Raw genomic sequence first — 14,254 nt, 5'->3', positions numbered from 1 at the left:
TGGTCTCATGAGCTGTAAAAAGCACCCAGATTCATATGCTCCCCCCATGTTTAGAGTTATTTTACCTTCTAGTCATGGAGGAGTACTCACTTGTGTCACAAAGAAGAAGAAATCATTTTATTCACCAGACATTTGTAGCAACCCTTTATCAATACACCAGGATGAAACCTGAAGGCATGGTTAAATTGAGACCAACACTAGGGCACAGTTCATTGATAAGCATAACTCACCATTAGAAGTGAGCTGATTTCTGACTCAATTCACATTCTGTCATACCCCCTCATCTCAGCACATTCAACCTAGGCACTTTTGGACATGACTTATGATTTACATTATTTGTAATATGTTAATTGAGGAGTAGGACATTTAGTATATTTGGTGATGGAACCAATGCCCCAGTTATCTAACATAATCAAATTATTCTGTATAAATGAGTTAGCAGATGATTGAGGCTAACCAGTTAAAGTGGTAAAGTTTTTAGTGAAAAGTTCTAATATTAAGAACAGATTTCCTGACTAATGGACTTATCAGTGTCAATGAGTTTTCTTCTGTGCATATTTCAAGGAAATGGGAAATTCCTTGAAATCAAAAGTCTTTCTGTATAGATTTATGTGAGATATTTTATCTCCCATTACCCATCGGAGACCCCATGTTTTGGAGGGTCTGAAACCCATAATCTGTGTGGACAAGCCTTAATTAAACACTTGTATATGCCAGGCAGGCCCATGCTGGGGGCTCAAGAGATTCAGGCGTTGCTTTGAGAAACTCACCCCAGTGGGGAGACAATAATAACTCAAAGAGTGGCAGACGTATGGCCTGACGCCCTAGGTTTTCATAGATAGAAGCAGTCAGAGGTTTGATGTAGAAATTAATTTGAATCTGGGCTCCCCTGATTCTTGGTTCTCAGCTTCTCTGAGCCTGAGTTTCTTCCTGTGAAAAGGGGCCACCAGGGGCCTGAAATTATAGGATCATGCATCTGGTGTCTTTAGAACAATATATAGCCTATGGGAAATGACATCACCTTAGTTGCCATTGTTTTTACTAGAGCTTGGCCATGGCCATGGGAAGGGTCTAGAGTTGTACTCTCAAAAGTAGTTATGACTCGAAATCAATAGAAATTAATAAGTAATTGGTAAGGACAATGGGGACAGATGTGTGCCACAATTTTCATCTCTTTTCAATGCTGAGCGCCTATTATGTATGTCCCTTGGAGAAGGTGGGAAGGGTGTGGGGCTGTGGGGCTAGCTCCCCTCCCCCACGATTCCAGCTTTCTTTTACCAGAACCCACTGTGTGACCTTGGGCAAATCTTTGACTCTCTCAGTTTCCTGGCTTTAGTGGGGATGGGGGGCAATGCAGAGAGCTGATTTCAAGGGGTATCAGGAGCGCCAGATTTCCTACATTTAAAGTGTTTAAAATCACCTTCAGTCCCTCCCCCTCCCCCCAAGACGTCTTTTGGTGAGCGCGGGAGGGGGCTGCAGGTAATAATAATAACAGAGCACCCTTTCTGCACACCCACGTGGTGACTCGCCCTGTGCTAAACGCTTTTCCTCCATAATTCTCCCGAACCCTAATCTGAGACATCCTGGGCTGAATCCTCTCTCTTGGCCCCGCAAAACCATTCGATGACCAAGATGCAGAGGTCAGGGAGGGACTTTTCTTGCCGCCCCAGGGGCCCGCCCTTGTGGGGCTCCGCCCAGGCCCTGTGGGAAGGTGAGGGCAGGGGCGGGACCGGACGGGGCACGGGGGAGGGGGTTTGGCCCCGGCTTGGTGACTACACTAGCCCGCCAGATGTCTCACACCTGCCACCATCCGATGTATCCACTGCCTCTGGGCCTGCCAGTAATGCTGCCGCTGCTGCTGCTCCTGGCCCCTGGACTCCTGCCCAGTGCAGGTGAGTGAGAACTGGGCCCCTCGGAGGACCCAGGAGCCCTCGGGACTTCGCTAGCCTTCTCTAGAGACCCAGGAGCCCTGCTCCCCACCCCTCTGCAAGGACTCCAGCCCACCAGCCTTCCCCAAGTTTCTGGAGCCCTACAGCCCCCAGCCCTCCTTTCTTTCGCTCACTGACAGATTCCTTTCCAGGTTTCCAGGAGTCCTGTCTCCAGTCCTCCCCAAGAGCTCCCACTCATTCACACCTCCCAGGGACCCCGAACTAGCCCAGCCCTTCTCCAGGGGCCCAGTGTCTTCCCCAGACACCCTTCCACTCACTGTAATCCTCTCTAGACACCAGACCCTCCCCATCCCTGTGGCCTGGGGTCCTGTGAACTGACTTTTCCTCCTCCTGTCCCTGGAGTCTGAGGTTGGACTACCAGGGGAAACCAGAGGCAGAGGAGCAGGGGAAGAAGGGGCCCAGCCCTACCTGGGGTTGGGGAAGAACATAAGGTTGCCTTCTCACCCACCCCTGGTCATCACCCTTAGAGAGGTTCCCTCAGTGACTGCTCATTTCTGGGGTACACAGACACACACAAGCGCAGGAAAATATACAGACACCACACTATACACATCCACATCTCCAGCCTCACCTGGGCACTAAGGTATAGCGCTCATGGACTGACTCACATATAGACACAAACAGAGATACTCCAAGAGGAAATGTGCCCACACGTGTGCACGCGCGCACGCACACACACACACGCACACACACACACACACACACACACACACACACACACACACACACACACACACACACACACACACACACACACCACGCACACCCAGGCCCAAGGAAAGATGGGAAGATAGGAAGCCTGGACAGCTTTGGCACTCCCAGCAGAGGCTGCCGTGGGCAGACAGAGCAAACAGACCCCAGAGTGACCTGCCCCACCTTAGCTGTCCCAGAGGGAGTATTTACCTTGGTTCCAAACCCAGTGCTGGGTGTCTGCCGCATGCTTGGGTTCTCCATAGGGCAATGCCTGGGACCCTGTGAGATAGCAGAGCATGGTTAGGTCTGGGCAAGGGGCGGAGGTGTCTCTGGGGACAGCTGTGGAGTATAAGGTTAAGACTGGGATCCTGTCAGATGTGCTTAGACTGGGGCTTGGTGGATCCAGAGGTCAAGGGGCCTTGTCTGGATGCCCACTGCATGCCAGGGGATCTGGAGCTGCCTACGGCAAAGATCTGCCCAGAGCGCTCCCAGGTGAGAGGGTCACTCCCATAAGCAGACAGCAGCACTGGGTGACAAGGTCCCCTGTGGTTACCTGGGGTGAGGCAGATTCTCGGTGGTGACAGGTGAGCTGGGTGAGGGCATTTGCAGCACAGGATACATGTGATGGAAAGTTTAACTGGAGAAACAGAAGATGATTAGCAGGGTCCATGTGGGGAGCTTTGGGAGAGGACACTGGAGGGAACAGAGGGGGCTGGCTCTGGCACGGCCTCTGGGCCACAGGGAGGCCTCTGAGCTTTATCTGGAGGGTGGTAGAAGCCACGGGAGGTTTCGGGCAGAGGTGTGGGCAGCTGGGAGCAGCACTCGGCAAGTCCTGGGACAGTGAGGACTCAGAAAGAAAGGTGAAGCTTTTAATGCTACATTCATTGTTTATTTATTTGTTTGTTTGTTTCTCTTTAATTCATCTTTATTCCTCCACATGAATATGCTAGTTTTTCCACTGAGAAAAAACGAAATTGGATTTAATTTTGGCCTGGATTCTTCAAAAAAGTTAGTGTGTTAAAAACTTGTTCTGGATGAAAAAACGTGAAAGAGACATGATGACCAAATGCAGTGCATGAATCCCTGGATCCACAGTCCCAGACTAGTGGAGAGTGGACTTCCAGAAATCGGGCATGACTGGGCGTGAGCTTCTGTTCTGCAGCTCACCAGCCCTGTGACCTTCAATGGGGGGTCCTTTCACCTCTCTAGTCTCAGCCTCCCCGTCTGTAAGTGGGTTAACAGCTGCCCACAAGACGAGGAGGCTATGCCATTGACAGGAGGCGATGCCTATAAATTGGGGAGCACAGTGCAAGGTGAGCTTCAAGAGATTGCCTCTCCTACTGTTGCTCTGACTGTTGTTTTTTGACCGAAGGCCAGAGAGTAGACTCATTGCCCTTACCAGAAGGAGGGGTCACCCTGGGATTCTCTGATGTCCAATCCATGTCACAGCGGGTTTGAGGCCTTTGACCCTGAGCAGTGGCCCCCCTTCTTGATGCCTCTCAGCTCTGTTACCCTCCCCTGTGAGGAGGAATGAGCTCTGGACTGGGAGTCAGAAGTCTGGGTCAGAGCTTCCAGTCAGGCAGGTTCTTGTTGGCCATGTGACTGTGGAGGTCATCCTTCCTGCACAGGCCTCATCATTCTCACCTGTGAAATGCTGCGGTTCTAATGGTATCTACTATGCACTGCTGTGTGTCAGAGCCATGGCTGGGTTTCGGCCACAGCATCTCCCTGTGTGGGAGGAAGCTGTGCCTAGGCAGTAAAAGTAAGAGGAGATGTAAAGGGCCCTGAGCCAGAGTCTCGAGGGGAGTGGTGGTGGGGCAGGGGAGATCTAAGGACAGGGAAGCCCCCACAGAGGAGCCCTCCTTGGTGGCAGAGACCCTGTTTAGCTCATCTCCATTGTCCAGTACTTATTACAGGCAACTGGGTAGATGTTTGTTGCATAGCTTGCCGTCCGACTGCATCTGGAATTGACAAGGGCAGGGGATTGGGAATCTGGGCATTCCAGGAAGAGGAACAAGCCTGTGTAAAGGCCCAGTGATATGATCCTCAGATGACGTGGCTCTGTGTCTCGTTTTTTCTTTCATGGCTGCCTTGAGGATATTGGTGATAATAGTTAGAGCTTGTTATGTGCCAGGTACTTTACATGCGTGATCTCATTTCATTGCATGGAGTGAGGTCCCCTTATCCCCCTGTTTTACATATGAGGGAACCAAGGCACAGAGAGCCTGAATAAGTTGCCTAAGGGCACACAGATAGGAAGGAGGAGGAACTGGATTCAAACCCAGGCAGTCATCCAGGCCCTTCTTAGGCCAGCGACCTTCCTTAGGGCAGACCTGACCTTCAGTCTCTCACCTTTGTTTTCCCCCAGTCTCCTTGAAGTCACATGTGCACCGGCGTGGGCTCATAGAACTGGCAGAGGCCATAGACTGTGTTGGCCCCCGCAGCCCCCTGGCCTATGTTAGCTACGGCTGCTATTGTGGCCTGGGTGGCCGTGGCCAACCCCTGGATGCCATTGACTGGTGAGTGCACACTTGGGCTAGGCTAGAAGGTCTCCCATCCCCTAGGTTAGTTAAGGCCTATGAGGAAATTGCACATGGTACTACTACCTTGTAGGCAGAAGGCCTCCTAGATAACATGGCCAATGAGGCCACACCTTGGTGCCAGCTGCCCTCCCAAACCTGGCCATGGGATGATTACTTTGGCTGAATAAAATAACATAAAGTTGATCAGACATAATGCACCAGAAACTATCTTGAGAACCCCTTTGAGTCTTCACAACAATTCCATTTCAGATATGAGGAAACTGAGGCACAGAAAGATTGAATAACTTGTCTGGGGCCACATAGAGAGTAAGGGTGGGGTGGGGACTGAGATTTGAACCTAAGTGGCCTGGATAGATTCATACCTCTAATCACTGCACTCTGCTACTGTGTGAGAAGTGCCTGTTCCATGTAAGACTGTGGTCTTAGATCTTTCTGTGACTTCCTCTCATTTACCCTTGTGGCCTTCATTGGAGACAGGCATGATGGCTATCCCCATTTTACGGATGAGGGTCCTGAGGCTCAGAGAAGCACAGCCACTCATTCACACAGCTAGTAAGTGGCAAGAGAATTTGATTGTCTCTTCCCTAGCTTGGATGCGATTGTCACTAACAGGCCCTTGCTTAGCCCTGTGCCTTCAATGCTCCTGTTGTCAGCCATGCCCTCCCACTCTGGTTGTCTGGTTCCTGTACATTTTTCCAGATGCAGCCCAGGTATCACCTCTTCTAGGAAGCTTTCCCCGAAGCTCGGCTGGGCATGGCACCTCCTCTGGCTTTCAGATTCCCTCTCCTTACTTCATATCTCAGCACTTCTCACTATGCATGGGGCGTCTGGTGGCTTGTCTGCCTCCACCACCAGACTGAGAACTCCTGGAGGGCAGAGCAGAATCTGGCTCACCTGTCCCTGCTAGACCCAGCAGAGTAGGGCTGATGGCTAGATGGACACAATACTAGTGAATGAATGAATGATGGGTAGGTTTAGGGACATCTGTGCGTATTCCTCAGGGAATTTTTCAACAGTAAATAATAATAATAATTACAATGATAATAATTATCATTATTATGTGTCAGGCCCTGGATTGGATGCTAGTGACACTGTGGGGTACAGGACAGAAATGGTCCCACCTTCACAGAGCTCTGTTCACTGAGGAAGTCAGATATTAATCAATCTCACTAATGAGGGTCTCATTATAAACCTGCTATGAAGGGAAGGAACCTGGTTTTATGAGAGGATGTTAACTAAGAGACCCTTATAGCCTGGGGTGGTAGGGGGCCTGATGACATCCTGGGGTTGGGGCCTGGTACTTGGGCTGAGACCTAAAAGGAAGAATGAGCATGAAGTTGTCCCAGGCAGAGGGCAGGACATGGGCAAAGACAGAGGCAGGCTCACTCCAGCAATGGGAGATGGGTATGGCTGGAGCTCAGAGACTCAAAGTGAGGCAGGCAGGGGCCAGGCTTGAGCATGTGCATGGGATGGAATCAGTGCAGGATATACTGGGCTTGGCAGAATTTTTTTCCCAGGATAGAGATTCTTAGGGACAAAGTTTGGACTAGAAGATGCTGTTCCACTGTGGGTCCTCACTCACTCATAGTCCTGGCATAGGAAGATGTCCAGGAGAGCAGCCCTACCTTCACTCACCTGCTGATCTGCCTGTCTGCCATCCACAGGTGCTGTCATCATCATGACTGCTGCTACCACCATGCAAATGAGGAGGCTGGCTGCAGGACCAAGGTGGAGCCCTACTTCTGGAAGTGCGTCGATAAACGCATCATATGTGGTGAGTCCCCAGCAATACCTACATCAACCTCCCCGAGTGTCTCTGGGGCATCCTGGTCATAATAACTTATCACTGCTTCCAACTCTCCATAGACCTCCCTTTGGATTTATCTAATATAAGTGACCTTTGATACTGAGCACTTAAAAAATGAACAAACAAACCTATTTCTTTGGTGTCTGGACAAAAACTGAAAAAGATAGGAATAACACCAGATATAAACAACCTAAATGTCTATCAAACGGGGCCTGGGTTTATAAATCCATGATGTATCCTCGCTGTGGCAGACTCTGCAGCCTGGAGAAATGATAAGGTAGAACCATGTGCTGACATGGAAAGATGGTGAGTGAAAAAGACACATTCAATAAAGCACCTTTTGTGTTAAAAAGAAAGAAAGAAAGAAACTTGCAAATAGTATTATACTACTTTCCATGACTACATCTATGTATATGCAAAGCTGAGAAAAAGTTATGTAAAAATACACTCCAAACTGAGGATGGCTGTCATCATCTCTAGGGACAGGATGAGGGGAGTGATGTTCTCTGTAATGTTTCCATTTTTTACAAAGATAATGTCTTCATGAATTCTTTGTGAATTAGAAGTTAAAAAGAAAAGGAATACACAGCCTGATGTGTTTAATGGTGAAGTGCACCAATCTCTGCAAATTACTTTGCATCAAAACAAAATAAAAAGGTGGATGGATGATGGATGGACAGATTATTTTCTGATGGATGGTATTTATTAGTGGGGGTGATTAGTATACCTCATTGTGGTTTTGATTTTCCTTTCCATGATGATGTTGAGCATCTTTTCACATGTCTGTTGGCCATTTTCATATCTTTGGAGAAATGTCTTTGGCTCATTTTTAATTGAGTGTAAGAGTTCTTTATATATTCTGTGTACTATACCTTTATCAGATATATAATTTACAAAGATCTTCTTCCATTCTATAGGTTATCAGATATGTAATTTACAAATATTTTCTCCCATTCTGTAGATTACCTTTTCATTTTCTCGATAATGTTTTTGACATACAAAAGTTTTAATTTTGATAAAGCCAGTTTATCTATTTTGTCTTTTGTCAGTCATATCTTTGGTGTCCTATCTAAGAATCCATTGCTAGATCCAAGGGCATGAAGATTTACTCCTGTTTCCTTCTAAGTTGTATCATTTGAATTCTTATGTTTAGGTCATTGATCCACTTTGAGTTAATTTTTGTATATGGTGTGAGGTTGGGGTCCAACTTCATTATTTTGCATGTGGATATCCAGTTGTCCCAGTACCATTTGTTGAAAAGACTCTTCTTTCCCCACTAAATACTCATGGTACCCTTGCTGAAAATCACTTGACCTTAGTGGATGACTTCTCTGGTCCTCAGTTTCCTTACCTTGAAGATGAGTGTGGCAAAAATTTTTTTAAAAGGGTTTATAATGTCATAAACAGATCCAGATCCGAACCTCTCTCTGTTCTCACTACCTCCTACTAGAGAAAAATGAGGTTCTGGTGTGACTTTCCACTATAACCACAGCTTCTGCAACTTGGTCTGTTCTGGAGGGAAGGAGTCAATTGTAAGGGTTACTAGAAGGATGTTCTTAGATATGTACAGATCCTCAGCCATTATCTCCTTAGTGTGACTTAGGAGCTGGTGTAAAAGTAAAGCCGAATTAATATGGAGACATAATATCAATATTTAGGACTGAAAGTGCCCTAGACATCATCTTGTCCAGTCCTCTTATTTAGAGTTGGGGAAACTGAAAACCAGGGAAAGAAGTGACTTGCCTAACGTGGTGCCAGAGTGCCCACTCCTGGGGCACACTCCCTGTCCCCAAGCTGCCCTCTCCCAGTGTGAAATGGGCCTTGAACTGGAAATATGTTGAAGATCTTTCCTTTCTACTTTCAACTTGCATGTTCCACTTGCTCCTAACCATGTGAAAATGGTGTTTGTAAAATATTTATTGGTGTGTCTTCTGGTGGAGTCTGTGCCTGTTTACAGAACTGCTCTCCCTGAACTAAACTAAGAACCAAAATATCTATTATGTGTTTTGGCTAAAAATATTCTCCTATTCTGTTTGGAGGTATTCTGAACATAGTTGTTTACTTAATTACAGGTGTGGCCCATTTTCCATTTATGGGCCTGACTTAAATATATTAAAAAGAATTTTAAGACTATAATAATATTTACTGGCAGGCCTTTATTTTAAACTTAACCCTTGGGAGCTATTTTTCCTTTTGAGTTTTTATTATTCTTGAATAACATGAAGCTGTTGGTTCCCGAGGCTATGGAGCAGTCAAACCAAGTCTTGCTTTTGAAATACTCTGTCTTGCTCAGTAAGGAGGGTGAGAACACAAGGGAGGTACAAGAGGTCTTAGGCTGGAATCATGGTCCACTCCATCCCAGCTCTGTGGCCTTGGACAAGTTACTGAATCCCCTGAGCCTCATTTCACACATCTGTAAAATGAGAATAATAAAACTTAGATGCTGAGTTTGTGTGAGAATTGGAAACAATGTATGGCATTTCTATATTTTTCCAACAAATATAATTGAGAATGTACTCTGTGCAAGGCTCCGTGCTAGGTTTTAGGCAAGAGGGAAAATCTAGGCTCTACGTTCTAAAAGGTGGAGGGCGGGAAGTCGTGTCTGTGCCAGATGCTTTTGTAAGTACTGTTGGAAAACAAAGCAGGTGAAGTACTATACCTGCTACAACAAGGATGAACTTGGAAGACATGATGCTAAGTGAAAGAAGCCAGACACACAAGGTCACATATTGTATGATTCCAAGTATGTGAAATATCTAGGGTGGGCAAATCTGTGGAGACAGAAAGGTTAGTGGTTGCCAGGGACTCAGGAGAGGGGTAGTGGGGTTGACTCCTTTTGGGGTGATAGAAATGTTTTGGAACTAAGTAGAGGTGGTTGGTCGCACAACATTGTGAATATACTAAATGCCACTGTGCCCTTTCAAATGGTTAAAATGCTAAATTTTGTTCTGGGAATTTTTCCTTAACAAAAAAGCAGGGGTGAAGGGTGAGGAATGTTCTTTTAGATAGAATGGTCAGAGAAGCTCTCACTGAAAAGATACTATTGAAGCAGAGTCCTGGAGAAGGAGCGGAGCCACATGAAGAGGTGCTGGGAATGAAGTCGGGGTGGTCTGAGGAGCACAAGAAGGACAGTGAGACTGGAGCAGAGTCACCTGGGGTGAGAGAGATAGGTGATGATATCAGAGCGGTGGGGGCCAGATTCCATAGGGCATTGGAGGCTTTCCTCTGAGAGAGGCTGGGAGCCAGGGAGGGTTTTGAGCAGAGGAGGGACACGATCTGATTTGCATTTTAACTGGACCACTCTGACCATGTCCTGGAGGGAGCAAGGGTGGAAGCCAGGCACTGGTTATAAGGCTTTACAGTGATTTGGTGAGCCACAGCTAGGGCAAGTGATGCCAGTGGAGGTGAGAGGGGCCTGGCTTCTGGACATATTTGACTGGAAGATAGAGCTGCAAGACTTGCTGATGGATGAGTGAGAGAAGAGGACCTGGCTGGGGTGTTTGTCCCAGTCACTGGTCCTTAGACAGCTGGCTTCTAGCCAGCTCTGTGGGAACAGTGCCACCCTGGAGCTTCAGTGGCTCCTTCCTCAGAAGTCCCTATCCCACGGGTCACATTGTTCCAAGGGTGCCTCTGTCTCCATTGTGCAGCTGCCCATAGAAAGTTTATAGGCAGAAGGGCTCACTCTCTGCACTGGCTAGTTTTATTACCATTTTTACACATTATTTCTCTCTCTTTCTCTCTCTCTCTCTCTCTCTTTCTCTCTTTCTCTCTCTCTCTCTCTCTTTCTCTCTCTCTCTCTCTTTCTTTCTCTTCTCTCTTTCTCTATCTATCTATCTATCTATCTATCTATCTATCTATTGAATTGAAGAAATGATTTAAATCCCTTTCTCTCTCTCTCTCTCTTTCTTTCTCTCTCTCTCTTTCTCTTTCTCTCTCTCTCCATCTATCCATCCATCCATCCATCCATCCATCCTCCATCCACCTATCCACCCACCTACCCACCACATGCTTTTTCTGATGCAAACCTGATTCATGTTTGTCACGAAAAGACATTACAGAAATATTGTAATGCAGAAAGTTATACTACATCTATTAGAGTTAACTAGTTTCTGTTAAGTTTGGCTTTTCTTCCTCCAGATTCCTGTGTGTGTATATACATAGATATACAATAATAATAATCAGATCACACTACATATATTTTATAATTTTTATCACTTAACATTGGAACATGTGGGTCAACCTTATTCTTTTAAAGCTAGATAGAAACCTATGTCAGAATTTTTTAATCTTGACACTATTGACATTTGGGGCTGGATAATTCTCTATCGTGGGGCCGTCCTGTGCATGGTAGGATGTTTAGCAGCATCTTTGGCCTCTACCAACCAGATGCCAATAGCACCACCCCCTCCCCCTCAGATGTGACAACCAAAAATGTTTCCAGACATTGCCAAGTGGCCCCTGGGGGACACAACTGCCTTTGTTTGAGAATGACTGGTCTATGTCATGAACGTATTTTGTTTTGACCACTTCCCCATGAACCGGACCGCAGAGCCCATGGCTGTTCATAAATCTTTGTGAGCTTGATGGGTCACGTGGCGTATTTGAGATAACTCTAGAATTTGTATGTAGCTGGGGCGGGGGGCAACCTGAAAGGAGGGCTAGAGAACTTGTCCTAAAGGGGCATTTAAATGGCAAGAGCAATTTAAAAAATGTAAATTGTGTTTATTTGTAGGTGGGTAAGGGGGTGAAGGGAGACCTGGTAAAGATTAGAGAGCAGGAAAGCCACTTAAGCCCCCCGAGCCACCTTCTTATGGCATTGCCACTGAGTGGCATAAATATTTTAGATATAACAAATATAATAAATTAAATCTTGAAATAGCTATTCTGTGAATTTTGTTGAGATTCTTTTTCTATGATGAAAACATCACATGGCTCAAAGTAGAAAAGTCTGAAATTACAAAATGTAGAAGTTTTATGCGAAGTAAAACTCCCGTAGACACTATACAGACAACTGCTTGATAAACCTTCTGGTATTTTTTCTGTCTTTTTCTATTGCATATATATTTCTATTCCACAGCAGTATTGTATTGTACCCCTTATTTTTCTCTTAAGTATAAGCTGTTTCCCATATTATCACAACTCTATAAAACAATCCTCTGGTAATGAATTGTAAGGGTGGGCACATCCTGAGTTGACATCCCTTCCTGAGGACAAGCCATGGGGCCAGGCATTGTGCAGGGAGAGGTTGCGGCCCTAGTTGGGGTGAGGAGACTAGAGTTTTCTGTTCTGTAAGGTTGGGGTGCCAGTGGCACCACCTGGAAAGGACTGGATGAAATGGGGACAACAGAATACTGCCCAGTGCCTGGCTCAGCATAACTGAGCTATAAACACTAGCTCCCATGGTCTTCAGTTTTTTGTTATCCACTTAATGAATTATAACCAAGGCAGTTTGCAGAGTGTTTAAACACAGGCTTTTGAAGTTGGGGGTGTTTGTGTTTTGCCCTTCTTCCCAGTGGTTTCCCAGAGTGTGGGGAGCTTAATAAATGAACTTGAGAATTTTCCTTTCAGTCTCTGTTAATTTTTCCAATTAGGCAAAGAGGAAGTGCCCATTGTGTTACGGTCTAACAACTATGGAGGTTAGACCTCTCTTATGCTTGCTAATTGCCGCCCTCTTTTTTTTTTTTTTTTTTTACCAAGACACCCTAGTTTGGGGACTTAGAGCCTTCAGGCAGGCAACAGCATCTAACTGGACTTTGCTATTAGAACTTTACCCTCACTGGCTGTTGTTGTTTTTCCTTCTTTTTTTTTTTTTTTTAATATTTCTTATATTTATGATATAAAATTTTGGTTTTCCATTTATGGCAGTGATAGACTTTATTTAATGAAATTTAATACCATTTAATATAATTTATTTAATAATTGATTTACTATTAAAAACGAGGGGATTTAAAGCAGTACCTTGACACTGTCATGGGCCTGACAGAGTTTGGATAACCCTGTGTGCAGTCATGCAGATAGACACATTTCATCAAGTCAGCTGATAGGGGGCCTGGAAAAACAATAGCTGGAGTGCTGGGCCCCCTGCCTCTTGCTTGACACCTTTACTCATCACTACGTGGCCTCCTGGTGCTGCCCCAGGAAAGAAGCTGATGAATTTCCTGACTCTCATGCTTCCCTTTGCTAGAGTCCCCAAGACCCTTGTGCATTTGGAGAAGGGGACCTTTGAAGATTAGCCGACAGCTTGAGGGCAGCCCCAGCTGTCCGGGTGCCTCCTAAATGCCCTGTATTCTAACAACTTGGTCTCTATCCATTCTCCCAGCAGCCTTTAGGAATAGATGCTATTAGTATCCTCATATAGCACCTGAGGAACAGTCTGCAAAGGATGAAGTGATTTGTCTAAAGGCACATAGTGACTACAACCATGACTGAGCTGGCTAACACCAAAGCTCATGCTTCCCTGTGTCTCTGCAAGGGATTTGGAAGGATTTAAGTGTAGGTGGTTTCCCTGCCTCCATATATGTGAATAATTAAAAGCCCCCACTAAAAGGCAGTGGGTGACATTGGCGAGGTGACATATCTGTAGCTAAGGCATTGTACCTTCTACATTAATGATACGGCTTGAAGATCACAAAGTATTTCCAACCCAAAGTAATGAATCTCTAGTAGTGGAATTCCCAGTGCAGAGGGAGACTTATTTTGGGTAGCAACTTTTACACCTCTGTATAAGGCAGGCCCAGGATGGAGAGGAGAGATGGAATACACAATTGTTACCTAAAACAAGCTGCTTTACTTGAAGGAGCATCAGAAAGAAACTTGGAGAAGGAAGGCAGAGAAACATGGGTGGAGCCAACATTGAGTGTGTGCATGTCCAGTGCCTAGTCTCTCCCGGCCACTTTACATAGGCTTTGTCGCCCAATATTCTTGCTAACCCAGCGAAGTGGATAACGCCCCATTTTAAATGAGGACTTGGCTCATTGAGGCAAGATTACACAGCTAGGAAGTAGGAGAGCAGGCATTTAAATAAAAGGCCTGGATGGTTCCCAGGCAACTACTGCTTATCGAAATGGATCCTCAAACAAAATAGTGTAATATTGATACAAAAGAGAAGGCAAAAGGTCATATGGACTTTGAACTCTGCATCTGAAAACACTTGCCTGGCAACTTCAATTTCCTTGTCTGCAAAACAGGACTGACATCCCCTCCTCCCTCCTGGAGTTGTCACAACAATGGAGATCATGTGGTGAACTCTCAAGCATCACACA

At 45.9% G+C, this 14,254-nt stretch overlaps 1 protein-coding gene across 1 annotated transcript in view; it reads left to right on the top strand.

Moving 5' to 3' along the window:
* Positions 1-2,938: 2,938 nt before the first annotated feature.
* Positions 2,939-14,254, top strand: part of LOC102891928 (group 10 secretory phospholipase A2) — a 13,112-nt gene continuing 1,796 nt past the window's right edge. Inside the window, exons 1-3 of the mRNA XM_015588576.2 lie at positions 2,939-3,134; positions 5,011-5,161; positions 6,850-6,959. Of these exons, the coding sequence (XP_015444062.1) occupies positions 2,939-3,134; positions 5,011-5,161; positions 6,850-6,959 (457 nt within the window). The remainder of the gene's footprint in view (positions 3,135-5,010; positions 5,162-6,849; positions 6,960-14,254) is intronic.

The sequence above is a fragment of the Pteropus alecto genome, unplaced genomic scaffold (assembly GCF_000325575.1).
Source record: "Pteropus alecto unplaced genomic scaffold, ASM32557v1 scaffold34, whole genome shotgun sequence".
Lineage (NCBI taxonomy): Eukaryota > Metazoa > Chordata > Mammalia > Chiroptera > Pteropodidae > Pteropus > Pteropus alecto.
Note: the sequence above shows the minus strand (reverse complement) of the source record. Positions and strands in the feature narration are given on the sequence as shown.